At 38.8% G+C, this 27,534-nt stretch overlaps 2 protein-coding genes across 2 annotated transcripts in view; one reads left to right on the plus strand and one right to left on the minus strand.

Annotated features, from left to right (window-relative positions):
• Positions 1-1,115, plus strand: part of LOC135476513 (carboxypeptidase D-like) — a 28,273-nt gene extending 27,158 nt beyond the window's left edge. The window contains exon 17 of the mRNA XM_064756555.1: positions 727-1,115. Within this exon, the coding sequence (XP_064612625.1) occupies positions 727-909 (183 nt within the window). The 3' untranslated portion in view covers positions 910-1,115. The remainder of the gene's footprint in view (positions 1-726) is intronic.
• Positions 1,116-6,403: 5,288 nt separating this feature from the next.
• LOC135476600 (microprocessor complex subunit DGCR8-like) lies at positions 6,404-27,020 on the minus strand. Its single transcript, XM_064756678.1, has 16 exons — positions 26,280-27,020; positions 25,501-25,643; positions 23,584-23,791; positions 22,611-22,781; positions 22,021-22,090; positions 20,624-20,684; positions 19,033-19,096; positions 17,907-18,008; positions 14,902-15,000; positions 13,627-13,709; positions 11,355-11,455; positions 10,630-10,729; positions 9,733-9,789; positions 8,724-8,807; positions 8,255-8,365; positions 6,404-7,145 (listed from the first exon to the last, which is right to left on the minus strand). The coding sequence occupies exons 1-16, from the start codon at positions 26,701-26,703 to the stop codon at positions 7,068-7,070; spliced, it is 1,956 nt and encodes a 651-aa protein (XP_064612748.1). The 5' UTR covers positions 26,704-27,020; the 3' UTR covers positions 6,404-7,067.
• Positions 27,021-27,534: the final 514 nt, after the last annotated feature.

The raw sequence follows: 27,534 nt of genomic DNA on the forward strand, positions 1-27,534 counted from the left end.
TTAGTTGAAGAAATTATTTCAATATCTGTTATTACACATAGATATCTTCTGTGTGTGATATGGTGAGCTTTGTGCCAACTTTATTAAGTTTTAATAAATTATAGTTAGAAAAGGTGATAGCACATTATAGTACATGTACTTTTAATGCTATCTGTTATCTTCTACTTTTAATGTTATTTGTTATCTTCTACTTTTAATGTTATTTGTTATCTTCTGTTATGTGAGCTCTGTGCCAGCTAACTTTAGAAAATTATGGTGAGAAAATGTAATAACAAATTATAGTACTTTTAAGGCTATCTGTTGTGTGCTACTTTTTAGGCTATCTGTTGTCTTCTACTTGTAATGTTATCTGTTGTCTTCTACTTGTAATGTTATCTGTTGTCTTCTACTTTTAATGTTATGTTATCTTCTGCTCTGCCAGATTTATTAAACTTAAGAAAATTATACTTAGAAAATATGATAATAAAGTATAGAACTTTTAATGCTATCTGTTATCTTCTACTTTTTATTATGTTATTTTCTGCTCTGAATTAAACATTAGTAAATTATGTTTAGATAATAATAATAAAATACACTTTTAATGATGCGTGTTATCTTCTGCTTTTGATGTCATCTGTTATCTTCTGCTCTGCAAGCTATGCGGCAACTTCATTAAACATTAATAGATTATAGTTAGAAAATATGATGAAAATTATGCTACTTTCAGTGTTATTTTGACCTTTGTAGGTGACAGCAGCAGGGTTTGAATCCGTCACAAAACAGTTCACTGTGAACAACAACACCGTCACCCGGTTTGATATAACATTGGAGACAGTGAAATCCTTGTCTGATGCCCCCCTGCTGGTAACAAGCGATATCTTACATGTCTTGGTGATGATGGTAGACTTGTGTGTAGTATTTCTGATTTAGTGCTGTCGGTGTGTGTGAAAAAGTAGGAGGAATTGTGTCAGAAATTTTTTACATGCTGGCATGTACATGTGTGTGAGGGAATATTTTCTGTTGTCATGATACTGCACTTGTGCCTTGGTACATATTTACCCAGTGACAGGTAAATGAAGAGGCCACCTAAATATTGTATGCTTCATCTTAAAGGCCATTTGGTCCAAATTCTAAATGTTTTTTACAATTTTTTTTTTTTTAAATTTTATTTTTGGAGTCTATAAAATGTACTGTAAATAAAAAGTGGTTCTGCGGTGGTCATTTTGCACAATATTTTCAGCGATGTCACTAACTGTTTTTGACCACTAAACATGCGTCGATTTCTAAATTCCTACGTTCAACCCTAAATGACCATAAATGACCATGACTAAGTTGGCCATTTTTCCTGATTCTGAGAGCTCTGTTGATTTTATAAAGGTGTTTTGAGGTTTTGCAGAGAACATGGCACGATATTTTATTGGAAAATTGTTAATTTTAGCACCCAAAAAAAATATTTTGTGACATTTATTTGCCTCTAAAACTGGACTTATGTGGGAGAAATTGTTGGTCTTTTTCTTTGTCTTTGAATGATCAAAAGGAATCTGACACCACCACGCATGCTTCAGCTAATTAAATATGGCCCAGAAATTCGTTGGAATCGGTTTGAAATGGCTTTTCAGATGAGGCACGTTTCAGGTGGTTTGTAGGCTACTTTTAAATGTACTGGTATTGCAGTGTTATTTCAGTCAAGAGAGATCTGGTGAACAATAGGAGCGTCCTATTGGTAGTCCATGTTGGGAGAATGAGCTCATGTTATTAAAAACTGGCACGTATTGTACTTAAAGCTAGAAGAAAGTGAATAGCCTCTATTCCCGGTTTCATGAAGCCCACTTAGCTAAGCACTGAAAGCCTTTGACTATTCATCGACATGCACCATGGCAGCATATGCTCTAGAGATATGAAGTCTACTGAACACTAAATACCAGCACTTCACAAAATCGACACCAGTTGTTATATTTTTTTTAGTGATAGGTGTTTTTGTGTTCTTCTAAGACTATCTCGTGCTATATTATGTGCAAGCAGCTCTGTGCCGATCTGGTTTCCTGCAGACTGCTCTAGCTGGTTTCCTCCACCGTGCTCTAGCTGATCTCCTGGCCCCCACAGGTGTGCCTGGTTTTCCCCAGGTTTTGTGATCAAAATCTGGTTTCTTGCAGACTGCTGTACCTGGTTTCCTCCAGCATGCTCTAGTTTTTCTCCTAACCCCTACAGGAGCACCTGGTTTCACCCAGGTTTTGTTCTGAGGATCTGGTTTCCTCCAGTGTGCTCTAGCTGGTTTCCTCCTGGCCCCCACAGGAGCACCTGCTTTCACCCAGGTTTTGTGCTGAGAATCTGGTTTCCAGCAGACTGCTGTACCTGGTTTCCTCCAGCTTCCTCTAGCTCTTCTCCTCCTGGCCCCTACAGGAGCGCCTGGTTTCCCCCAGGTGTTGTGCTGAGTTTTTGTGATTTCATACAAATGATCCTTTGAATTTCACGTATGATTTAGTGTGAAGTTGCCAATAATGCAAACTTGCGGCACTATTTTTTTGTGCATAATGTTGTTTTTGTCTTTTTATCGGCGTCTTAACGATGCAGTGCAAATTGTTAAAATTTTTTTAATGAATATAGATAATAGTCAGAAATGTGTAAGTACAGGCCTGCAGGTAGGCATGCTAGATTTTACCCAAAGCAGACATTCCTGTATACGTTAAATTACATTAGCTGTTGAAATTGCAATAAGCATACAGAAATGTGAACCTTTTTACACAAAATAAAAATCATAAAAAAAAAACAGAACATAAAATGTCGGCATTGTGAGACACATCACTGAATTCTGTGACAAAACTACTTTTGTGAACTACTTTTGTAAATCTCTGAACCTGCGGATGGCAGTGGGTTTTCCCCGGGCAATGTCTGGTTTCCTCCCACCATAATGCTGGCCGCCGTCGTATAAGTGAAATATTTATGAGTACGCCGTAAAACACCAATCAAATAAATAAATAAATCTTCATTCTAATGATCAGAAGCAAATGAAATCAGATACTGTAATTACATGGTGGGCTATACAGGCCAGAGAGAGAGAGGGGACATAAATTACTTGCTTGTAATTAGTGTGTTATTAATTAACATTGTTAATGTACAAATCGTTATGTTCCAGGTAAGATTTTACATTTCCGATCAGCCAGTCCTATATGTACGGCATCTATACATGTCGCAAAATATGTGTTCAAATGAAAATATATACATGTAAATGAATAGAATACTTAATACTATGGTTTAAGACACATTGGTGACAGAATAAGAATAAGGTTGTAAGAATATAACTGAGCTCATAATTTTGTGTCGTGTTGATCAGGGCAGGTTTGTTTATAGATGTACAGTGGTTAACACGCAGTTTTTTGCGACTACATGTGGTTAAACAAGAGAAAGGGCATTTTCAGGTTTTGCATTAAAACTAAAGTTATAAACGTTATATATGCCATGATATGTCGTAAGCCTCCTGGGAAATAAATTAATAACTATTCACATTTTAATCATTGTAAAAAGCATAAAAGAATCATGAAAACAGCATTTGAAATCTACATGAATCAACCTTTTAGAGGATACATACTTCATTTATAGGTGGTCACTTCTTTCAAGTCAAAATGGACTTAAACTACCAATCAAACAAATCAATACAATATACAGTGTACATGTATGCGCAACCTGTGCTGCTATATCGCAATATACATAAAGATAAATTTTCATATATGCAGATATTTATATGGTGTATTGTGAAATTACCATTATTTTTGTATCCTTGTTTAGTGTCTCGTGTATCCCCAGAGTGTTCCAGATATTTTCGTATCAGCGCGTTATATATTCAAGGCAAAATAAGACGGTCAGCCACGTCTGTTTATGCATGTTCCAGTACTTGTTAAGATAAGAGTTTTATCGAGTGTACTAATTGTGTTTATGTTCTCAATGATGTACATGTATGTATAACGTTTTTCTCACTAGAGTACTGATTACCAGAGCATGTCAGTCTTTACTTCGGTGTTTACATCAAAGATGATAATTACGTTAGGACACCATAGCATGATTTTATCATCCTCTTGTGAAATAAGACTGATCAGGATCACTAACTCTTGGAAAAAATAAATGGAAATCTCTTGAATTGCTGTGTGTATCCATTTTTAATCCAAATAGTGCTATTCCAACCATGGAGGTGTAATTACATTTACCTTCCCCCCCCCCCCCCCCATTGTATATCTTCAATCTGGTGAGATATTATTCACACTGTTAATATATCTGCGACTGCTGGGGCAACCATTTCCCCAGTCTTATTTATTTGATTAGCGTTTTACACTGTACTCAAGAATATTTCACTTACATGTATACAACGGCGGCCAGCATTATGGTGGGAGGAAATTGGGCAGTGCCAGGGGAAACGCATGACCATCTGCAGGTTGAAGCCAGACTTTCCCTAGTTTTCTCATCTTTGCAGTAACTTATGTAGTACTTGAAGAGCACGCTGATGTTTTATAACCCTGTCAGATTTGACATACTGTTCTGAATATTTATCGCTTCAGGTTTAACGCCATACTCGAAAATACTTGTTTTATTGGTGGAGGAACTCATTATTAAGTGCCCAAGTCAAACTAATGGAATTTATCAAAAACTTGTAACTGTCAAACTTCCCAACTACAGATTTATGCTAAGATTAAAACCCAAAACTGACTTCTCATATTCAACATGGCATTTAAGGGAGGCATCACTGGGAACATACACACAAGGAGAATGTTTAGAAGAAATGAAAAACTGTTGAAAGTGGCAATGAACCCTAAGCAAGCAAACACACCACCACAATCCTAGCATGCTGAAGACCCTGTATATGACACCCTTCATGACTTTGGGCTGATCAGTGCTTTAACATGTTTTCCTCTGATGTTCTGAATGCAAAAAACAAAATTAGGAAACCACGACAAACTTTCATTTGTATATTTCTCCTGAAATGTTATTAGGTATCTGACATTTTTGGATAGAGACTGCAATCTGCTCATTAGATATGAAAGCTCTATATCTAACAAGCTAACAGGGTCTCAAAAGATGTTAGAACAAAGTGACCTTTAGTGGTGGCTTAATTGGTTTTTTTTGACTTCTTCAATGGCCATATTCAAGAATTTTTGATATATTCAGTCTTTTGAGTGGAGGGAAATAGATTGCCTGGCAGAAACTGTCAACCTTTGGCAAGTTACCAACGCACCTTTCCATGTGATGAATGTTTTTGGCGAAAAGACATGTGCTTTTCAATGACGTTAGACTGTGCAAGCAGTGAAACGAGCGAGATGAACCCGTTATTGTCACCTTAGGCCCACAAGCAGTGAAACTAAATGCAGGAGTCTACAAATTCCCTGTCAAAGGATGGTTTTGAACCCACAATTTATGCGTCCCAGCAACTGACAGACAAGCACCTCTAACCACTAGACCAGGACCTGCTCCATTTGTGGTGTGACGCTGCTGCTGTCAGTCCGTGAAATTTAATGTGTGTCAATATGTAAATGTACAATAACAGTTATTATTTAAAATTACATCAAACATCCGGATTATGTTTTCCACTGGCTTCTCAGTGTTGCACAGTTTTTGTACTCCAAAGGGTTAGCCAGATATGCATTACAGGGGCTCAAAGCATGGCCTGTAACAAGCAGCTGGGTACATAATGTCATAAACATAGGCATGGAGACTGTTATGTCATGTAAACAAGAAAAGTTAATATTTTAGATTGGTGTTTTACGCCGTACTCAAGAATATTTCACGTATACGACGGCGGCCAGCATTATGGTGGGGGGAAACCGAGTACAGCCCGGGGGAAACCCACGACCATCCGCAGGTTGCTGGCAGACCTTCCCAAATAAGGCCGGAGAGGAAGCCAGCATGAGCTGGACTTGAACTCACAACGACCACATTGGTGAGAGGCTCCTGGGTCATTATGCTGCGCTAGCACAAGGAGATAGACTCCTCATACGACGCATATAGTCTATACTATGTGCGAGTGAATGAGTGGTTGGGGTTTAACGTCATACTTAACAATTTTTCAGTCATATGACGACGAAGGAATCCTTAGAGTGCATGTCCTTGTTGCAGGACGGATTTCCACTGCTCTTTTATCTAGTGCTGCTTCACTGAGACGCCTTACTGAAGGCAAGTAAGCCAGCCAGCCAGCCAGCCAGCCAGAGCAATTATACTGATACCGGTCAACCAGTCGTTGCAAAATATCCCCTTCATGCTGAACGCCAAGCAACGAAGTTACAACTTCCTCTTTTAAGAAGCCTGTGTTGAAGTAACCCTACCGTCCCATATGACGGCCCCATGTATAACATGGTATAAGGGACATCACTATATACTACTGATCACTATCGTATGAAAAATGAACAGGACGGCTGGTCAGAATAAAATCATAAATCTCTCTTAAGTACATCTTTATGCGTAATTTTTTTCCCCAAAGACAATCATGATGATCATATGGCACAAATATGTCCCATATACTGCAAACTCATTGAGCAAGATCATTCGAATGTAGAAAAATTATGACCACAGAAAAACAAGCTAAAGCTTAAAAAAAAAAAAAGCATATAAAATTGTAAGCTAAGTAACAGCATTTGACTTTTTTTTTACTTGGCATTTTTTCACCAGATAAATACTTCATTTCATCTGCTTAATACTGTGAATATAAGAAATAGCTAAAAGCAAAAGATCTGATGCCTAATGATGATATACGTGTAATGTGAAGGAATGAGTGTAAAAATGAGATGCATAAAACACGTCCTGATAAACGCCAGAGCCATGGCATCTCATTAACACTGCCACGCAGATTTCAATTCTTAGTACCATAGTTCAGCCTACATGAAGTGTACTTACATAAGTAAAGCGTGGTCAAATATCAAACACATACTACCTAAGAAAGATAATGAAGTCACTTATAAATACATTTGGTCAGTTTGGTAGCACTATACTAGGATTTCTGAGGCCTTCTCACAGGAGAAAGAATGTGCATTATTAGAGGTACAAAGATTGGACAGCTGTCCACTCATCACAGTGGAGACAGGAGAGGTCCATAGGAAGGGAGGTAACTGTCAGAGATTGATGCTGGCTACGTTTGCTGGCAACTCCTGAGTGCTCACTCTAAACGTTCCAATAGACTGGATGGATTCCTGAAACAAATACATTTGTATCCATTTTATTTTTGTGAAAATGTCAGCATTTTTCTAAATGAGTGCTTAAGGAGACTACAATGTATCTTTTTTGCATGCATGTAACTACTATGTAGCCAGATTTTCACCATAAAACCAAAAGCATGAATGACCAGGTAAAATCAGAGAATTTATACCCAATGCTATAAAATATGCTAAATTTGTGCAAGAATCTGGTTGGGTTTTGAACGTGATCTATGACACGAATAAAAAATGATCCTTCACACAAAATTTTATCCAAGTAGAATGAAATTTGGAGGAGTTATTGCATGGAAACCTAAGCATCAAAGGACAGACAGAAAGACCAAAATTACATACATGTACTGTATGTATTTATTTATTTATTTGATTGGTGTTTTATGCCATACTCAAAAATGTTTTACTTATACGACGGCAGCCAGCATTATTGTGGGAGGAAACCGAGCAGAGCCCGGGGAAAACACACGACCATCTGCAGACCTTCCCACATACGGCTGCAGATGAAGCAAGCATGATCTGGACTTGAACTCACAGCAACTGCATTGGTGAGAGACTCCTGGGTCATTACGCTGCACTGGCGCGCTAACCAACTGAGCCAGTGATCAAGATTTACACAGCTTGACTAACTTTACACGCTTCCAGAGTCCACATGTCCATAGCTAAAGAAACACTAGACAGATATATTTGCCTTTTAAGGACAAACTTTTCTGTCAGCGAAATACCTTCACAATATTCGCAGCACAGTTGCAGACACACTCTGTGGATTTTCCTGTCTGTCTCTGTCAGTGATGTTTGTCATGTGAGCTAGTAGATCATGTGACACAAACAAAATGGCAACATAATTCAGCACTGTTTGATTGGTCAATCGAATGTCTCGAGCACAAAAAAAGCGCTGGAGCGGGCATACTACACAGACAGTGGAACCACCAGGGACTATTTTTTCCCTGGTATACATATCTGACATGTTTGATACAGGTGAATTTTGCAGGTGGACAAGATTGGCTGAGCAATACGCCGTTGCTGGTGCAGACACAAATTTATGAGCCAAAAAAATCTGCCTCTTGTGTTCTCGGCTTACGACAAATACCTACCCTCTGCTGCTGTAATTTTGTCATCTCCACTTTTAACTTGTCCAGTACAGCTGTATTAGGCCGGTTAGCTTTGGCATTCACCTGTAGATGAGTGATGCTTTGTTCTTCTTGCTGCAATTACAATCAGAAATCAGTATTTCAAAACATTCCACAGTTTCAGATTACATTTATTTAGTTGGTTTGTTTCTCATACCGGAGACTTTGGAGGAAAAATACTGTCTGTCATCATACAAGTGGAAAATTTTTAAATGGGGCATTAAGGAAAATGAGCAAGAGATTTTACTGCAAGAAATCGATCCTGCACCTTGTGTGTTCCAGCGATTAAAAAGCAATGACATTCACTCATTATTTCTTAACCCTTTATCCAAGTGCAAGTCTGAATGAAATTTTTGCTTTTACAATTCTGATGAAGGACAAAGTCCCTTTAGTATAACCAATATAAAAACTAATATAAAAACCGGCTACAAACCTTTTTCTCCCTGATAGCATTACAACTTCCCCTGCCATAAAGCCTCAACAAAGACCCCCAGCTCTGTACATGAGGATGTAACAACTGTAACACAAGATATGGGTGACACATTTCAATGTGAACAATACACCTGACAACAAGGACCCCCAGCTCTGTACATGCGGATGTAACAACTGTAACACAAGAGACAGGTGACACATTTCAATGTGAACAATACACCTGACAACACAGACCCCCAGCTCTGTACATGAGAATGTAACAACTGTAATACAAGATACAGGTGACACATTTCAATGCAAACAACACACCTGACAACACGGACCCCCAGCTCCGTACATGAGAATGTAACAACTGTAATACAAGATACAGGTGACACATTTCAATGCAAACAACACACCTGACAACACGGACCCCCAGCCCCGTACATGCGGATGTAACAACTGTAATACAAGATACAGGTGACACATTTCAATGCAAACAACACACCTGACAACACGGACCCCCAGCTCTGTACATGCGGATGTAACAACTGTAATACAAGATATGGGTGACACATTTCAATGTGAACAATACACCTGACAACACAGACCCCCAGCTCTGTACATGCGGATGTAACAACTGTAATACAAGATATGGGTGACACATTTCAATGTGAACAATACACCTGACAACACGGACCCCCAGCTCTGTACATGTGGATGTAACAACTGTAATACAAGATACAGGTGACACATTTCAATGTGAACAATACACCTGACAACAAGGACCCCCAGCTCTGTAAGATATACATGTATGTGCACGAGTCCACAAAGCACATATATGTATTACAATAAACTTTGAACATACATGCACATGCGCTCTTGTTTATTTACCTGTGCATAAACATGCTCAAAAATCTTCAGCACGTGTAAATATGTCTTTATCACCTGGAAAGCCAGAGGCATGTTTTACATGTAATCTCTCGAAAATGACTGACAGCTTAGTTTTCCATGCAGCACTGAGTACTCACCTGTAGAATGGCCTGGGCAGCAGACTGTTTGCCTTCTCTCTTGTTCTTACATACAACCTGCAACAACAACAACAGTTTCTCATTTAGGCCGAGTTCTTGGTCGGTGTTTTAAGTAATGTACTTCACACAGAGTTTAAGGACTGGTGAGAGAAAATGAAAATATCATGCAGTAAATCATTTGATGTTTGTTTATTTGTTTGATTGGTGTTACCCTATTTCTTCTAAATTTTGGGACACCTGGTCTGCTCATTTTAGTCCATATGTATGTAATTTGAGCAGAAATATTGAGTTTCCCTTTTCTCAAATGGTTAGATTTAATGAACATACTCATATCTTTACTTTTCCAAGAGGCAAATGAAATATTCTACTCTCAACACTCTCCCAAATTTTAGAAGAATAAAAGGGTGATAAATGTTTTGTTTCAACCTTTCCTTGTAACAGACTGCTGACATGTTCTGGCCTCACTGGATCACTATGCTAAGTGACACAGCTGCTCAGACTGGTATTATACAACGACAACATCAGTATACTGCTGGCTCACTGAACACCATGCCGCAGACACCAGACATGGTAACTAACCCATTCACACTGACACAGGTGCTCAGACTAGTATTATACGATGACAACATCAGAATACTGCTGGCTCACTGAACACCACGCTGGTGACACCAGACATGGTAACCCACCCATTTATAGTACATTTTTTGGTATATTGACACTGGTGCTCAGGCTGGTCCAATGCAATGACTACATCAGTATAGTGCTGCAGCACTGCAACACCATGCTGAAGATACCAGACATGATATCCCACCCAGTTCTAGTCACCCAGTACTTGTGTAGGGTCTACCTTTTGCTCACATGACTACACTGAAAACAGGAAACAGCTAAAATACTTACTTTAGCTTCATGTTTTCCCACAGACATCAAGAACTCATTTCTCTGGTGTTTTAAAGGCTTCATCTCCATTTTACACTGAGTGTCCCCCATTCCATAATTTCTGAAAGAGACATTGTCACTGTTCAACACATTGTACCGTGTTATAAACTGTCACTTTATTCCTTCTTCATTAATATTAAGCCAAAGAAAGGAAAAAATGCCACCTATTGAGACAATCAAGTAATGTTTCCAAATTTTCTGGCAAAAATCACAACCATTTTGCTTTTTGATTAAATGGATGAATGATTATGGCTTAACAACGCATCAGCAATATTGCACCCATACTGTGGATGGAAAAAGTTAAAAAAAAAAGACAGTAGATGGTTACTGATGCGATAATAAGAAAATTAAAAAGCAAACAAAATAGACTGACATTTTTTTTAAACCAGTTGAAATAAAAGAAATGTTTGGGAAAGGTAAAAAAACAATTCATGTGTTTAAAATATATGATCAAAAACAATGTTTATAGATATATAATCTAGAGAAATGTGCATAGAAATGTAGAAGAGGAATATTTCAACAGAAGGCCTATTAACTTGAAATACTTAACAACATCGCCAGGGATGATTTGAAATATGCTAAACACAGCGTTAACTGTACAGCCCTTGCAGAACATAAGTATGTGCATGTACAATTAAAGACGCACATTATAAGAAGCAATTAAAGCCTATTAAAGCAAATTTTACCTTTTGAGACACTCTTGGAGTATCTGGTAGGGACTTGGCTGGCCAGCCTTGGAGCATAGCTCATAAATACGAGGGTCTTCTATCTTAATTTCATCAAAAAACTGAAAAGAGAAACAACTATTCAGTATCACCAGTGTATACATACAGTGCTTTTGTTGGATAAAACATGTGCAGAAGTTCCGTGCCACTTTTTCAGGGCATATGAAAACAATGATCACACTTGTGGACAGTGTTTACATTTTAATAACCCTGTACCTGACCTTCTGGAAATACAACTCTTCTCATTGATATTTATCAACATGTCAAAAATTTCCGCGAGAAACTGAAAAGAAAGGGCATCAGACTCGCTTCTTTCATTGTAAAAATCAAAAGAAACTGGTCAGGTATTGGTCTTACATGTCTGATCTGATTACTTTATGGCAAAAGAAATTTACACCATGAGTCTGACACCGGTGTTTTGAGGCTTGTTTGGAAAGTATAAAGATTTATTTATTTATTTGATTGGTGTTTTACGCCATACACAGGAATATTTAACTTATACGACGGCAGCCAGCATTATGGTAGGTGGAAACCGGGCTGAGCCCGGGGGGAAACCCATGACAATCCGCAGGTTGCTAGCATACCTTCCCACGTACGGCCGAAGAGGAAGCCAGCATGAGCTGGGTTTCAACTCATAGCAACCGCATTGGGGAAAGACTGCTGGGTCATCACGCTGCGCTAGCGCACTAACCACCTCAGCCACGGAGGCCTCGAAGGTATAAAGATGATTTCCTCCTTAAAAGATATAAGTTTATGCATCTTGGGTAATATTTTATGAAACTCATGTGCTTCTAAAGATGCCCTTTGTTGGGCAAATGTTTTGGTCACTTACCATATTTGTCTATAATGACACCCTGAAGAATATTTCACTTCTAACACGTAGTAGTATTTTTTTTTTTTTTTTTTGGATTGGTGTTTTACGCCGTACTCAAGAATATTTCACTTATACGACGGCGGCCAGCATTATGGTGGGTGGAAACCGGGCACAGCCCGCGGAAAACCCAGAACCATCCGCAGGTTGCTGGCAGACCTTCCCACGTATGGCCGGAGAGGAAGCCATCATGAGCTGGTCTTGAACTCACAGTGACCGCATTGGTGAGAGGCTTCTGGGTCACTACGCTGCGCTAGCGCGCTAACCGATTGAGCCAAGGAGGCCCCTACGTAGTAGTAGTTAGTGGAGGACATATATTCTTGGGGTTTTACGTCTTACTTCACACTTTTTCAGTCTTGTGACGACAAGGGGGTCATATGACCGAAGTGTCATGACAGAGACACCAGACATGCCATGTCAACAAGTCACATATACTGACAGTGGCCCAATTGTCATGACAGAGACACCAGACATGACATGTCAACGAGTCACATATACTGACAGTGGCCCAAGTGTCATGACAGAGACACCAGACATGACATGTCAATGAGTCACATATACTGACAGTGGCCCAAGTGTCATGACAGAGACACCAGACATGACATGTCAACGAGTCACATATACTGACAGTGGCCCAAGTGTCATGACAGAGACCCTTGACATGACAAGTCAACGAGTCATATATACTGACAATGGCCCAAGTGTCATGACAGAGACATCAGACATGACATGTCAACGAGTCACATATACTGACAGTGGCCCAAGTGTCATGACAGAGACACCAGACATGACATGTCAACGAGTCCCGTATACTGACAGTGGCCCAACCAGTGCTGTTTTCATACATTCACAGACATAACAGTTCACAGAAAACATTAGTCTGAGTTGTACATAAATCTTTTTAAAAAATTTCTTCATTCTGTTCCACAATGTCCCTTTTTTAACTTTGGAATCAGAACACGAGTCACATATAATGACAGTGGCCAAACAAGTGCTGAGTTTTACATAAACCTTTTAAAAAAATTTTCTGGTCCACAATGTCACTTTTTAACTCTAAAATCAGAACCTTCTACATGTATTTCTTTCCAGATATTTTCTTCTTTCCAGTATATCTTACTAGATATGGCCATGATGGTGTGCATGTCTGCACTTCACATATGGGAAAGTATGCCTGGGAGTCAGAGATTGATGGTTTCCCACACTCACTCTGGTTTCCTACACCCGTGAAACTGCCCGACATCGTTAGAGTGCAAAATACTCGATTATGGCGCTAAAACGACAATCAAATAAATTTTTAAAAATCATAAATTAATACAAGTAACCAGGAAATGCTAGATCCCACTGACAGATCAGCAGACTTACAGACAAATCTTCTGTCTCCTTGCTGTTCTCCTGTTGAGTCACTTTTTTCATCTCAGGAATAAGAATGGCCAGGGTGGACTTGGCTGAGCAATAAAATTGTACAAGTCATGAACAGGTGATACATAAAGGCATAAAGGGTTAATATTTATTTATCTTTTACGGTGGGAGAAAACCTATGACCATCCGCATGTTGCTGGCAGACCTTCCCACATACAGCCAAAAAGAATAAATGTTAAAAATACATCCAGTACTAAATGCAAATGGCTAGTTCAATTTTGATTCACTAAAAGTCAAAACTTGAGTTTAACACATACAGACCTTCCCACATACAGCCAGAAAGAATAAAGGTTAAAAATACATCCAGTACCAAATGCAAATGGCTAGTTCAATTTTGATTCACTAAAAGTCAAAACTTGAGTTTAACACATACAGACCTTCCCACATACAGCCAGAAAGAATAAAGGTTAAAAATACATCCAGTACCAAATGCAAATGGCTAGTTCAATTTTGATTCACTAAAAGTCAAAACTTGAGTTTAAAACATACAGACCTTCCCACATACAGCCAGAGAGGATAAAGGTTAAAAATATATCCAGTACCAAATGCAAATGGCTGGTTCAGTTTTGATTGGTATTTTATGCCGTACTCAAGAATATTTCATTTATAGGACTGCAGTGCCTTGAAATTTTTTTTTATTTGATTGGTTGTTTTATGCTATACTCAAGAATATTTCACTTATACACTGGCGGCCAGCGTTACAGTGGGAGAAAACCTGGCAGAGCCCGGGGGACCATCCCCCTCCCCCCTGCCCCTGACCATCCGCAGATTGCTGGCAGACCTTCCCACTTGCCTTGAAATAAGCAGCAAGACAAGCACAATGCACCTAATAGTGTTTTGACAGGGGTCAACAGTTTGGTACAGGACAAAACTCCCAAGAGAATATTGCAACTTTCTAAAGTGAGTAAAAGGAAAGTTTGCCAGAAATGTCCTGTACCAAATTAAAATTATTTCCAGGCTTGCTTTCATACTAGTATATGTATGCACACCCTTGCAAACCCTCTCTTAACACTTTGGCCACTTTCACAAAACTCTGTAAACCAGTTATTTGTAACTTTTCTTGAAAATAACATCGCCTTATAATACTATAACCTAGACGTCTTTTCCGAAAAAAGTTATGAGAAATATGACTTATGAAGCTTTGTGAAAGTGGCCCCTAAATCTTTCCCCAAGACAGCAGGGGAGTACAGGCAAAATCAGAAGCGCTGTTCTTCTCACCTGCATCCATTTTGGCTGCCTTCTTACTGCTGGCGTATCCAGTTGCATACTCCACATCATTAATAACCACTGTCGCACTGTATGGGGTCTGGGCATTCTCTGAAAGCAGCAGGTAAACATAAAATTGACAGAACCGGTACATATTCACAGAACCGGTATATATTCACGGAACAGTATATATTCACAGAACAGTATATATTCACAGAACCGGTATATATTCACAGAACCGGTATATATTCACAGAACCGTATATATTCACAGAACCGCTATATATTCACACAACCAGTATATATTCACAGAACCGGTACATATTCACAGAACTGGTATATATTCACAGAACAGTATATATTCACAGAACCGGTATATATTCACAGAACAGTATATATTCACAGAACCGGTAAATATTCACATGCACATACTGTAAAGGTGAAAAAAAATGTCATTATATACCATAATTCTTCAGCCTTTTCAACGGCCTCTGCAACCAATATTTTGAAACATTCTGAGAGAACTATGACATGTATAGAGAGTAGAAAAATAGTTTGCATGGTCTGATTAAGCTGGCATCTTTAATGACACAAACAACTCATTTTGAGGGTTATTTTCATCATAATTTTATGCATAAATTCCACTGGTTAAAAGTGCTTTAGTAGTTGAAAAGGTTGAAAAGTAATTTACAGAAATTACTATTGATCCTATTTTCATCCTATATTCCTAATAAACCATAGAACGCCTTTTTCTGATTAATGCAACTCTCAGAATTTGGCCAAATGTGCATCTTAATCATGGGTGACATTTTAGGCTGCTTTTAATACCATACCTCATATGAAGGTTCTTAGTGGAAAAAAAAAGACATATAAAGCCGAAACTGTTGCACTATTGTAAATAGTATTGTATACTTACCGTGAACATAAAGTCAGCCACTAAAGCTCAATTATTTCATAAAGTAGTATTCCAGATATGTTATAAAAATATTTTAAAAATTCTACACCGCTTATCAACAAAATAAATAGAGAACAATCGTTAGCAGCTAGCCACTCATTTGGTGACACCATTTTGCCATGTCATCGCTATCTAGAGTGATATCACTAAACCTAGGAGCTCTCTTGTACCATCGGTATTAAAAAATGTGACAATGAGAAAATACCAGAACGCCTGATATCCAACCAAAGAGTATGAGCTCTGTTCTGAGTTTAAAGGGACGACATTTCTTTTAGGAGGGCACTCTGTCAGGGCGATGTTTATGGGACACAAGCGTCGTGGTTTAGCGATCTTGCTCGTCCTCGGCCTGCATGGGTGTAAGCATTTGGCCTAGATGGCTGGACCAGCTTCAGGCAATTTACCCAACAAAACAGGAACTTCTCATTCATAACAGACTCTTTCATTCAGATTGTGGGAAAATATTTTCATAAAACAACTGACTTTGCTAAGGAAAAATAATGCAAAGTCACAATATTTTTCTTCAAGCAATGACTCCCCTGAGGCTGTTTTCTTGCCAGCTAACTCTGACTAATCACTGCAGTATTCTGCCCAACATGTACGCATTGTAACATGGGCAGCTGTTCTCAGTTCCCTGCTCATAAATGTATGGTTCAAAATGCATCAGTTCAACACTTAAACTAACCGCAAAAGCCAATTTATTGCATCGATATTTGTCTCTCCACTATAAGAAACCACGCTGACAATCGACAGCTAGTAGGTTTCTTGACGTGACAGCCAATTATCACATGACGCTTTCAGCGCTATAGTGATAGGCCAAGTCCATAAAGGTCTCTCTTATTCGGAGTGAATAATGTCTGCCAGTGCCATATCCCCAATGCTGAACTTCATCTTCTCAGCTTTCAAAACTTTACAGAATGTTTTACATATTTTTCTGTGATAACTGTGTCCAATATTAGTTTTTCTATGTACTGTATATACACTGGCAGACTTTATGATCACTTTAATTGTGAATTTGAGCAATTGTACATTTATGTACCCTAATTCTTCAATCGCCTCTGAAAGCAATATTTGGAAACATTCTGAGAAAAAACTAAGGGGTGTAGAGAAAAACTTTCAGTTTTATGAAACTTCAAATCATTTTTAACGTCATTTTCGTAATAATTATAAGCATAAATTCCATGGATTGGTTAATCTGTTTCTGACAGATGTAATGACTCCAGTTGGTTGTGTACTCTATATAAGTTACTCAAAGCTCAAAGTGTGTGTGTCCTCAATTTCATGTCTTAAAAGAAAAGGCAACACAAGATCAAATGTATATATGCATCAATATACCCACATGATGTTTAAAAAGCATACCATTTAATTATTGTGATTTTGCATAACCAAGATATCACATATAAGTAAGCAAAATCACAGGCACTGAGAAAATCGAAAACAAGGCCATGTTATCAATTTTAACCAATCAGGTGCAATTATTTTCTAAGGTGGATTTTTAATGTCATACTTTCTATTTATTTATTTATTTGATTGGTGTTTTACGCTGTGCTCAATGTTTTCCTTATACGACGGCAGACAACATTATGGTGGGCGGAAACCGGCCGCAGCCCAGGGGAAACCCACAGCCTTCTGCAGGTTGCTGGCAGACCAAGATCATATTTTCCAAAGTTTTTTCACATTATTTTGAGAGCCAAAAATTCATTAAAATTTAGAATGATCCTAAGGAAGTTCATCAGAAAATTGCAGAAAATAACTATTTTCAAAACATTATGTAGAAACACAAGGCAAACTTCTCATGAAGAAAGTACATGTAATGAGACATCATGTCAGTATTTATTTTGTTCATTTGATTGATGTCTTGCGGGCCATACTCAAGAATATTTCACTTATTTTTTTTTAATTTTCTTATTTTCAACCAGCATGAGCTGGACTTGAACTCACAGCAACTGCATGGATGAGGCTCCTGGGTCACTGTGCAGTGCTGGAGTGTTAACCACCTCGGCCACAGAGGCCTCAGAAAAGGACACCCCGCAGATCGTTATGTTCACTGTCAGTGTTTTGCTCACCTAGTTCTTTGAAGATGTACTTAGGTTGAACCCTCATAGCATGTTGTACATACTCGTGCAATATACACACAAAAGACTTTCCACTAGGGTTCAGGGCAAACTCTGAAAAACAAAAACCAATTGTAAAAAAAACTACCTTCTTCTTTCGCACAAGAAAAATTTTGATTTTTAAAACAAATCTACAGCGTTTGAGTTGCAATTGGTCAATTTCAGCCGCTAACAAAAAATATAAATTTATCAGTCTACACAGACTAATGCCCTCAGAATATGCCTGAATAAATGTACCGGCAATTGCAAGTATGTGAGAAAGTTGACGAATTACACTACCTGTATTTTTTTACGTGTTCTATGATATTTTTGAAATACAACATTATTAAAAAAATAGCCTACAATGGCAGGCAGGTCTTTGAGTGGAAAAAAACAAGCGTGACCCAGGAAAACAAGAGTGCTCCGAGGAAGAAAAAGGAATTAACTTGATCAAACCAGAGTGCCCCAAGAAAATGAGTTTTCCGCAGAAGCAAGAGTCCCAGTCAGGACCCTGACGAAGCTCCTGACGTAAGCTAGTATCTGATCAGCAAGAACTGGATTTTAACATGTGACATGATCTGTCGAGGGCCAATCCACGAGAGATCTAAATGGAACTAGCTGCGTATAGTATTAATACTCAGATAAGTCAGGATTTCCTTCGTTGATATAACTGATATTTCACAGAGTTAGATAAAACCGTTGTTATTACGTTTTGATATTTTACTCTCAGACGCTATGACGATAAAAACACAAACATCTGATTTCACAGCTTTCTAATCTGAGACAGTTCAGTGTGATCAGCAGGGTCAACCTTAACATCCTTACATCACTCGAGGATTATACAACATACAGGACACCATGTACTGTGTCACGCTATACACATATCTGTGACAACCCACACTAAAAACAGTAAACATGCACAAAAATGCACAAATCACCATATCGTCAAAATACAAATAATACACAGAATAATGGACCATGAAAGTTGAAAGCCATAAACATTTTAAAGGTGGAAATTAGTAATAACCCCTACTACCGCTTCACATCACTGTTACTGGACAGGAGCTGTGTTCATCCATGAGTGACACACATACTCTACCTTTCTTTTTGTCATCTCCCCTCTCGGAGGGTATAGGGCAGGTAATTAGTCTTGTGTTGTCCGGCTGGAACAAAGTAACGATTCACAATTAATTGGAAAGGATACCATAGATTCATCTTACCTTGTTCCACAGCTCTGCAGCATAGCATCAGTGTCTGTAAGTCGCTACATCAAATTTACATAATATCCTTAATTATCAAAGTTAACCAAGTCAGTTTCAAATTAAGCTGTATTTCCTTCACTCACAAAACAATATACAGAAACAAAGTAACATGTTCTTAAGAGCATTACATTACACATATATGAAAACATATTTACATTTCTTCTTATTTATTTCGATTGGCGTTTTACGCCGTATTCAAGAACATTTCACTTATACGACAACAGTCAGCATTACGGTGGGGGGAAATCGGGCAGAGCCCGAGGGAAACACACGACCATCCGCAGGTTGCTGAAAGACCTTCCCACTTACGGCTGCAGAGGAAGCCAGCATGTACATTTCTTAATACTCTATATCATCAGGTAATTACTCTAAATATCTTCAACTTTTTCACATGTTAACCTGGTGTTGTTTGAAGCCTATTCTGAGGACAATTCTCCATCTAGACTAAAACCTAATATTTTTCTGTGAAGCCCTCATGTCAGCCAACCCACCAAAACATAAATCCTCACCATTATCAAAACATTAAGGTGGATAAATCGCATTAAAAGTTGCCCTCAAACATGTGAAAAGGTTGAAAAAATTGGGTAATGGAATTACACAGTGAGCATAACAATGTAGAGAAAGACAAAGGACAAATATGACTGCTTAGTCCGCAACTGTCCCAACCAGCAAAGTGAGACAGTGTAGCCCAGCACCAGCCCATAACTGACCCCTTACCTCCATATTTATTCACTTTGTATGACTGCAGTCAGTTTTACAGGTGGAGGAAACCGAAGTGCCTACTGTCAACCACTGACGAACTTTCCCATGTGTAATGTACACATATGCACATCATACTGATGGAGTGAGTGAGTGAGTGCTTGGGGTTTAACGTCGTACTTAACAATTTTTCACTCCTATAACGACGAAGGAGTCCTTAGAGCGTATGTAATGTGCCCCCTTGTTGCAGGACGGATTTCCACCGTTCTTTTATCTAGTGCTGCTTCACTGAGATGCTAAGCAGCCCCGCACGAGCCATTATACTGATTCAGGTCAACCAGTCGTTGCACTATCCCCTTCATGCTGAACGCCAAGCGAGGTCAGGTCTTAGGTTTGGTCTTAGGTGTGACTCGACCCAGGACTGACACTGGATCTACCGCTCCCGAAGCGGACACTCAACCAACTGTGCTATCGCTGCCGGTCATATTGATGGAAGGTAAGAGATCTTCAATGAACATCAGACTGTACAAAGGGCCACACAAGCATCGCCAAATGACACCTACATGTAGGATTCACAAGCACTGAAAGCGGAGGAATCTACAAAATCCCTGACCAGGGACTGAACCTTCCCCTGTCCTCAGGATTGAAAGACAAGAACCTTTAACCACTCAACCATGGCCCACATTAAAAAACAAAAATTGCAATACTTTAACAAATAAACATGATTACCAGTCCAGGGCGATTCTGTCTCTTCATCAAAGTATGATGGCGTCGTCTATCCTTCCATGTTCTGCAAACCAATGAATCAACCAATTACATGTATCATAAAGTGTCTATAGCTGAAAACAAACTGTGAGTTTTGAACTAGCAAACAATGTGTTGCATATTAAACAAGTTTTTTTAGGAATGACATAGCTATATACTTCATTTTTATGTTCTTACGGCTAACTTTTTATGAGAACTAAGATGACTATGGGCAATGTTATATGTGTACCATTCAACCATGCACATAAGCTGTTGTCACACGGCTGGATAAGTGAAATATTCTTGAGTACGGCGTAAACCACCAATCAAATAAATAAATAAATAAATAACTGTTAGCTATGCTCTGAAGGATGCAAATTTGGTGATACTAAACAAGTCTGTGTGTACCATGTGTGTACCATGACTAATGGCTGCAGTGGATATGAGGGGAAGGAGACACTTTCCGATGAAAAGTACGGTAACAATTCAGGAATGTCATATCCTAATCCTGATAAAAAAGCCATACAAAGATAAAACATGCGTTTTTTTAACAAAAGCTATTTTTAATGTGATATGTGGAGGCTGTGTGTGAATTTGTATCCCTTGAAGCATAGTACCCACTGTCATATGGCAAGGTGGCAGCAACCCAACCGCTTTTGTATAGGGTTACTTTCAGATGCTACTGACTATCGTCATCCAAAAACCATCTTAGCGTCTTATTCAGTAGATGTACAACTGGCTTGAGGACAAACGATGACGTATTGCTACATCGTATATATTATCGCAGTTTTGAGATGCGACGTTACAACAACAGAGTGACGTCTTTTTGTGACTTGTTATCGACATTGTCAATCTGCAAATTTTAAGAAGGAATGTGCTAGAATATAGAAAGCCAAAAGCACAGGATTAGCCTTGTCTTTTGACTTATATTCTTGGGTGAGTTCGGGGCCAGGTTACCAATATTCAACAGTGTGACCAAAATATGTGTAAAAACATATGCAAGTAGCCCTACCATGCTGTAAGGCAGCAATGTCATTTGTACCTGAATGTCATTTTGTTGTTGTATAAATGATATACATGCAAATTCACAAATGTGCACTGTGAGGCCACAACCCACATCCTAACACAGTGAGCTGTTTCTAGATTACTGCCAAATCGTCTCTGCGCTATGGCTTCATCTCCTTGGATTAGACGCCAATAGTATTAAAGAGCGATCTAACACTTTTTTCGCCAAGTTAAGATAACTGGTTGGGTATGAGAAAAAATAGACCTTATTAACCCTTAAACCATGAAAGGAGAATTCGCCTAAAGCTACTGAATTATAAACACCACATAAATACAACTAGTCAACATTGAAGACAGTATCAAAGCAAAACACTCACTTAAATTTCTTCACAGTGATAACTCGGAATTCAAACAGGTTTTTGCAGTAATTGCGCAACTCCATGGGACCTGCAATGCAAATAGGAAAAGTGTATGGTCAAAACTCTGTTGCTCCATTGAACAAAAACACATGTAAGCAACTTTTGAATCAGTTCATTTATGTGTTTGTTGCTTAATGCCCTCCACAACCTCAAGAATTTTTTACTTACCTCTGTATACATGTATGTACCTGTGTACATGACTCCGGTGCAGAAAATTGGAGTGCAGGTGCAGATGTGTTTTCTACACTTGTTTAGAGATGAAAAGGTTTGGGAAATCTCCAACCCCTGTCTGTTCCACATCATGATATTTGTGTCATGTTACATGAAGAACATGAGCTTGACTGAACCCTCCAAACACTGCAACCCAGTGCTTCCAAGAAAATTTAATATTCTAATGATACAGAAATAACAATGATCGCATTATTGTTTGGATGTGTCACAAAAATGTTTTGAAGGTTTGAAAAAATCTGATTTGCCTTGCATTACAGATTTAATTCAAGTTCAGAGCTTACTTTTAAAAAAAGAATTAAATCTGTCATTATACACACCGAGGGATGTGATTTTCTTCCTCTCTTCGGCATATTCGATCTTCACGGGTACAGCAGCTGAGCCAGCTTCACTCGTCCCCCCAGGATCCTCAGTGGCACCATCTGCTGGAGGTGGAGGTGCTGAAGGACCATTGGTTAAGGACTCATTAACAGGTATACTAGGGCTGGTGTCTGAAACAAACAAATATGCATATTCAACAAATATATTATTTCATGTTGTTTAAGATCATTCTGATTCTCTGTGGATCTATTGGCGTGGCCCATTATAGAGGCATGAAAAAATGTGAAGAAACTGCTGGAAGTAGTTCCACCCAAGAACAACGTGTCAGTGCGGTTAACGAAATAGACCACGTGTTATGGTCAAATATTACCTTCCTTTCGTGATATTACTGGTTATTACTGGTATCAGGGTGGAACTGCAGAAAGGGTAAATACATCTGCCAGCAAGATATACAAAGACTTTTCTGTGACAGCGCAAACCTCAAAGAAAACGTTTCCGGTATACACTGCTCTGTTTTGTCATTCGCGAAGACATGAAGTACCGCGGTCACCTATCATAGGTAACAAAGCAATGGATTATTGGTTACAGTACCAGTATTTACCAAGCGACTGAGGGGAATCTGTGAAAAAGCAAGCGAGTCTGCGTCTCTAACTGCACATGGTCTTGAGGTACGTATATGAAGAAGCACAGGTGTCTGTCAAAGCACTCGCCGCAGGGATGATTCTCCCAACATATCGAGCATTTTTGCAACATTTCGATACAAGACTGGCATCTTGCGCTCACTCTGTTCACATCCCGCGTGCACCCTTTATATTATTGCTGTAGAGTACCATCAAAGCCCCCAGTACATCAACATTTTGGGAAATTAGAAATTCTCTGTCCTAAGCCAATGTTGAACCCTTTGTAAACTTTCAAAAATTCTTCAACAATCTGAAAAAGTATTTTGCTTATTGCTTATTTTTCACACACTACCTGATGGTTTTGTAGATTCTGGTAGCTCTCCATTGGTTGTATGCTGTCCATTGGACTGTCGTTCTCCTACACTGTCTGTCTCATTACCCTGCATGTCTCCACCCGCATCATTCGCCACGCCCATTTCCTCTGCCTCCACACCCTTCTCTTTTTCCAGTTCTTTTCGGTAGTGCAAACAAGGGACAGCACTTACTGGAATTTCGTGTTTCTGAAATGAGAGTTAAAACAGTCTGGTAATTAACTGAGCATACTGTGCTGACATTTTCATTTTAAAAATGAAAACATGTATATCAGTGGTAATATTTTGTTTTCAGGGTAGACAGAAAAACTGCAACATTGTTCAGGTTGCTAAATTCAGAGTTACAACATTCTAGGAGTTCTAGTAGCTTAAATCACGACACATTATATGCTTAGCAAGGTTGGGCACTGCTACTGAACAAGACTTTGATAACACATTGTGAATTTAAAAAAAAAAAAAAAAATTAAGGCCATAATAAATTAATTAAATGTTTGGAAAAAATGGGCAGGCAGGCATTTTGTTTTGTTTTGTTTCTTGTGCCACAATAACAGTGCAGTTATTTCATTTAATTTTACGTTTTATTGCAGACTAAATAATTAATACACAATCTATTTTAATAACTTTCTTCAATAGGTTCTAAAAATATTTCTCCTTGCATCTGTACTGTACAACTCAAACTCCAACGAATTTCATGAATAGGCCAATCTGTGACGAATTCACTTTGACAAATGCAAACGAGGAAAGAATCTCTTTGTTTCATTCATTCAAGAGCACTTGATTTCTTTAATTTTTACACGTAAGTACATACAGATAAAATGTCGAGAAGTCGAGCAAAGGGTGAAACAATAGGGCGACAGTGCCCAAGAAAAAATTAACTTTTTAAAGCCTAAAATGATCAGAATTTCCTTTTCTCACTTTCAGGAGAGAAGTGTAAATCTGAACAGTATGACGAAGTATATTTGTTTATCCGCAGTAGAAAAATGACTTGAGAAGAGTTTACCAGTTTACCAGTAGCTGTGTAACCGCACTCTTATTATCCAAGATTAGCAGGAAAAGTTGCTGGGACAATCCACATTTCCCACGGTTAGATATATTTCATATTTATTTTCATTTTCATATCCTCCTCTGATATTGAAAAAAAAAAGCTTTATTCTGTCCGTAAAACAAAAATTTAAATGGCTTTGATCAAACAGAAACACAGAAAATTTTCCCTTTCATTTCCTGTAAGGCCTACAGACAAATAGGCCATAAGGTTTTATTTATTTATTTATTTATTTGATTGGTGTTTTACGCCATGCTCCAGAATATTTTACTTATACGACGGCAACCAGCATTATGGTTGGAGGAAACCGGGCGGAGCCCAGAGGAAACCCACGACCATCCTCAGGTTGTTGGCAGGCCTTCCAACGTATCGCCGGAGAGGAAGCCAGCATGAGATGGACTTGAACTCATATCGACCCCACTGCTGAGAGGCTTCAGGGTCATTACACTGCGCTAGCATGCTAACCAGCTGAGTCATTGAGGCCCCACTTCATAACGTTTTAAGTACATGCGGTACAACTAGTTGTCTACAAATGTTATTATTTTATTATGGCAGATGTCTATTCAAAGGAATATACAATTTGATCTTCATAGTGGAGGGTATCCCAGTTCGCCTGTTTGAAATTAAACATATACTTTGACAAAAGTTGGATCATTTTACAACAGAGTCTCCTTGTAGCAGGATATCTACCCTGGAGTAGCTTTTTAGCCAAAACTGAAGTGGCTAATGTTTTATTACTGCGTGACGATCTCAAATTAGATGAAGTATCAAAGCTGCCATTTTTACGGCTTAGCGATGACCTGACACGGGACTGATCCCATCGTCTCAAGATTTGCAAAAATGACGAATGTCTTACTCGAGCACTCCCGGGTCCTAAGAAGTAAGGCTTGGATAATGTACAGACTCGACTTCGCTTGTGTAAGTAGACTGGCATGCCACTGTTGTGAGTCACTGTCACCCAACCTTCTGGCAGGAATTCAAATGGGTCATGGCCTCTCTCTGAAAAATACAACCAGCCAATGACAAGATCACACATACTGTTTTTACTTGTTACAAATATCTACTAGTTTTGTAGCTTATTATGCAGTTCCACTTCAAACATAATGCAATGTGCTTTTCAGAGTCTTGAAAACCTTTCGGCACATTTAAAGCACTTTCAAGGATTTCAAGGACCAATGGGAAGTGAAGTTATCTCCCTTTATTGTGAAACAGATATCAAATTTTATACTGACCCATTAACACATGATTTGATGTCCTGTGTGAAAAAACACTCAAGAGACTACAGACACTGTACAGTTATTTAGAGTTACTTAGAATCTGAAGATTTGTTCCACTTCCGAAGATAATATTTAATCGTGCACCATATCAGGCATGAGTATTAGCTCACAAAAACTATGCAAATACATGTCATTGTGTGATCAGCCAAAGGTACAATGCAACAATATAGAGGGTTTGAAAATAAGACTGTGTGTGTACATATGAGCTGGCACTTTAACCCAGTCCTCCAATAACAAAAAATTTCAGGTGTCTCATTTCTCATGTCTCATGGGTTATCATTTCCACGTTTCACTCGAAAATACTTTTGGTATTCAACCTTCATTTTGCCAATATGTAGATAAAAACGGCAGCCATTACCCTTCAGTACCACCTTGTCCCTTCTGATCGGGGCACCGGTTGCCTCCCCTTTGTTCTCTCCTTCTGATTGAGACTTCTTCCCGAGTTCAATCCCCTCCTCCAACCATGCATGAATTTCATCATCATCCAAATCGCATTCACTCCCTTCAGAATCCTCATCAAAATCCTCAACTCCATCCTGATCACCTGCCAACTCATCGATGATTTCTAAATCTCGTGTCTGGAGGACGCCAGCCGAGTCGCTATCGCAGTAACTGAGCGCCACCATATTATTAGATGTCGAAGGGCAATCGCTGTCTAGAGCGTCAGAGTTTTCCACGGTCTCAAGTCTGGGGCGCTTAGCGGCAGATTCCGTGTCCTCCATTAATGTACCTTGCGGAATTGGACCACCACCATCACTGTCAAAGTCCAACCCTTCAGCCATTTGATTGGACGTTTGCGCTGATGCTGGTGGATTTTAACAGACCAGTAGCAAACTTAGATACCGTATCTAGCCCTGTACTGAGCTTTTCTTAAGCCAACAACTGACTCTACAGTTTAGTTTTTCTTTTTTATGTTTCTTGAAACCCCTGACACACATCGGTACAACATCTGACAACAGACCAGGACCGCCGTCAATCAAAAGCACATAACTGCTATTTGCCAACAGAATCACATTCAATTTTGACAATCAAAGGCCCGCCTGCTGCACACTGGAAAAAAGCATCCGCCCAAAATTCTGATAATGCTGAGTTTTGGAGTTATCTGTCGAGAAAGGTGCGTTGCTTAGTGCACTAGCAAAGAAAAAGGCCAATACAACCACTTTTTCTCCACTAGTACAGGTCACAATGCACACAGCACAGCAGACAATGGTTTGGGTGTTGACACAAGAACTTTCTCACATTTCATCTGAAAAGGGCCAGTGGAATTGTAGGATACCATTAAATCTACAAAAAGCTAAAACAAAGAAAAAAGAATTGAAAATCAGGAAAAGCTAGAATAATTAACACAGATTTAGTTATAACAGCAGCTGTGCATGGTGCATGTTATTCTCAAGTATATGGTTTAAGATTTGATACACATTAGGTGGATTAACATCTCTTGTTATGAGCACCATTTAAATGCAAAGAAGCTAATTATGAATAATACAACTTTAAGGCAGACAATTTCATAACTGAAGTCTAACAGCTCTGGTAGCTGTTCTTTCACGGTAAACTATGAAAGTTCTGAGATCTCCTTACCAGTATTTACCTACAGTGTTAAAATAAATGTTTTG

The sequence above is a fragment of the Liolophura sinensis genome, chromosome 10 (genome assembly GCF_032854445.1).
Source record: "Liolophura sinensis isolate JHLJ2023 chromosome 10, CUHK_Ljap_v2, whole genome shotgun sequence".
Taxonomy (NCBI): Eukaryota; Metazoa; Mollusca; class Polyplacophora; order Chitonida; family Chitonidae; genus Liolophura; species Liolophura sinensis.

Coding starts and splice junctions, on each gene's coding strand:
- LOC135476600 (XM_064756678.1), bottom strand. CDS start 26,703: ATGGCTGAAGGGTTGGACTTTGACAGTGATGGTGGTGGTCCAATTCCG. Junction 20,685..22,020: donor ATCACTGTGAAGAAATTTAA/GTGAGTGTTTTG, acceptor ATTGGTTTGCAG/AACATGGAAGGATAGACGAC. Junction 15,001..17,906: donor GTACATCTTCAAAGAACTAG/GTGAGCAAAACA, acceptor TGCTGCTTTCAG/AGAATGCCCAGACCCCATAC.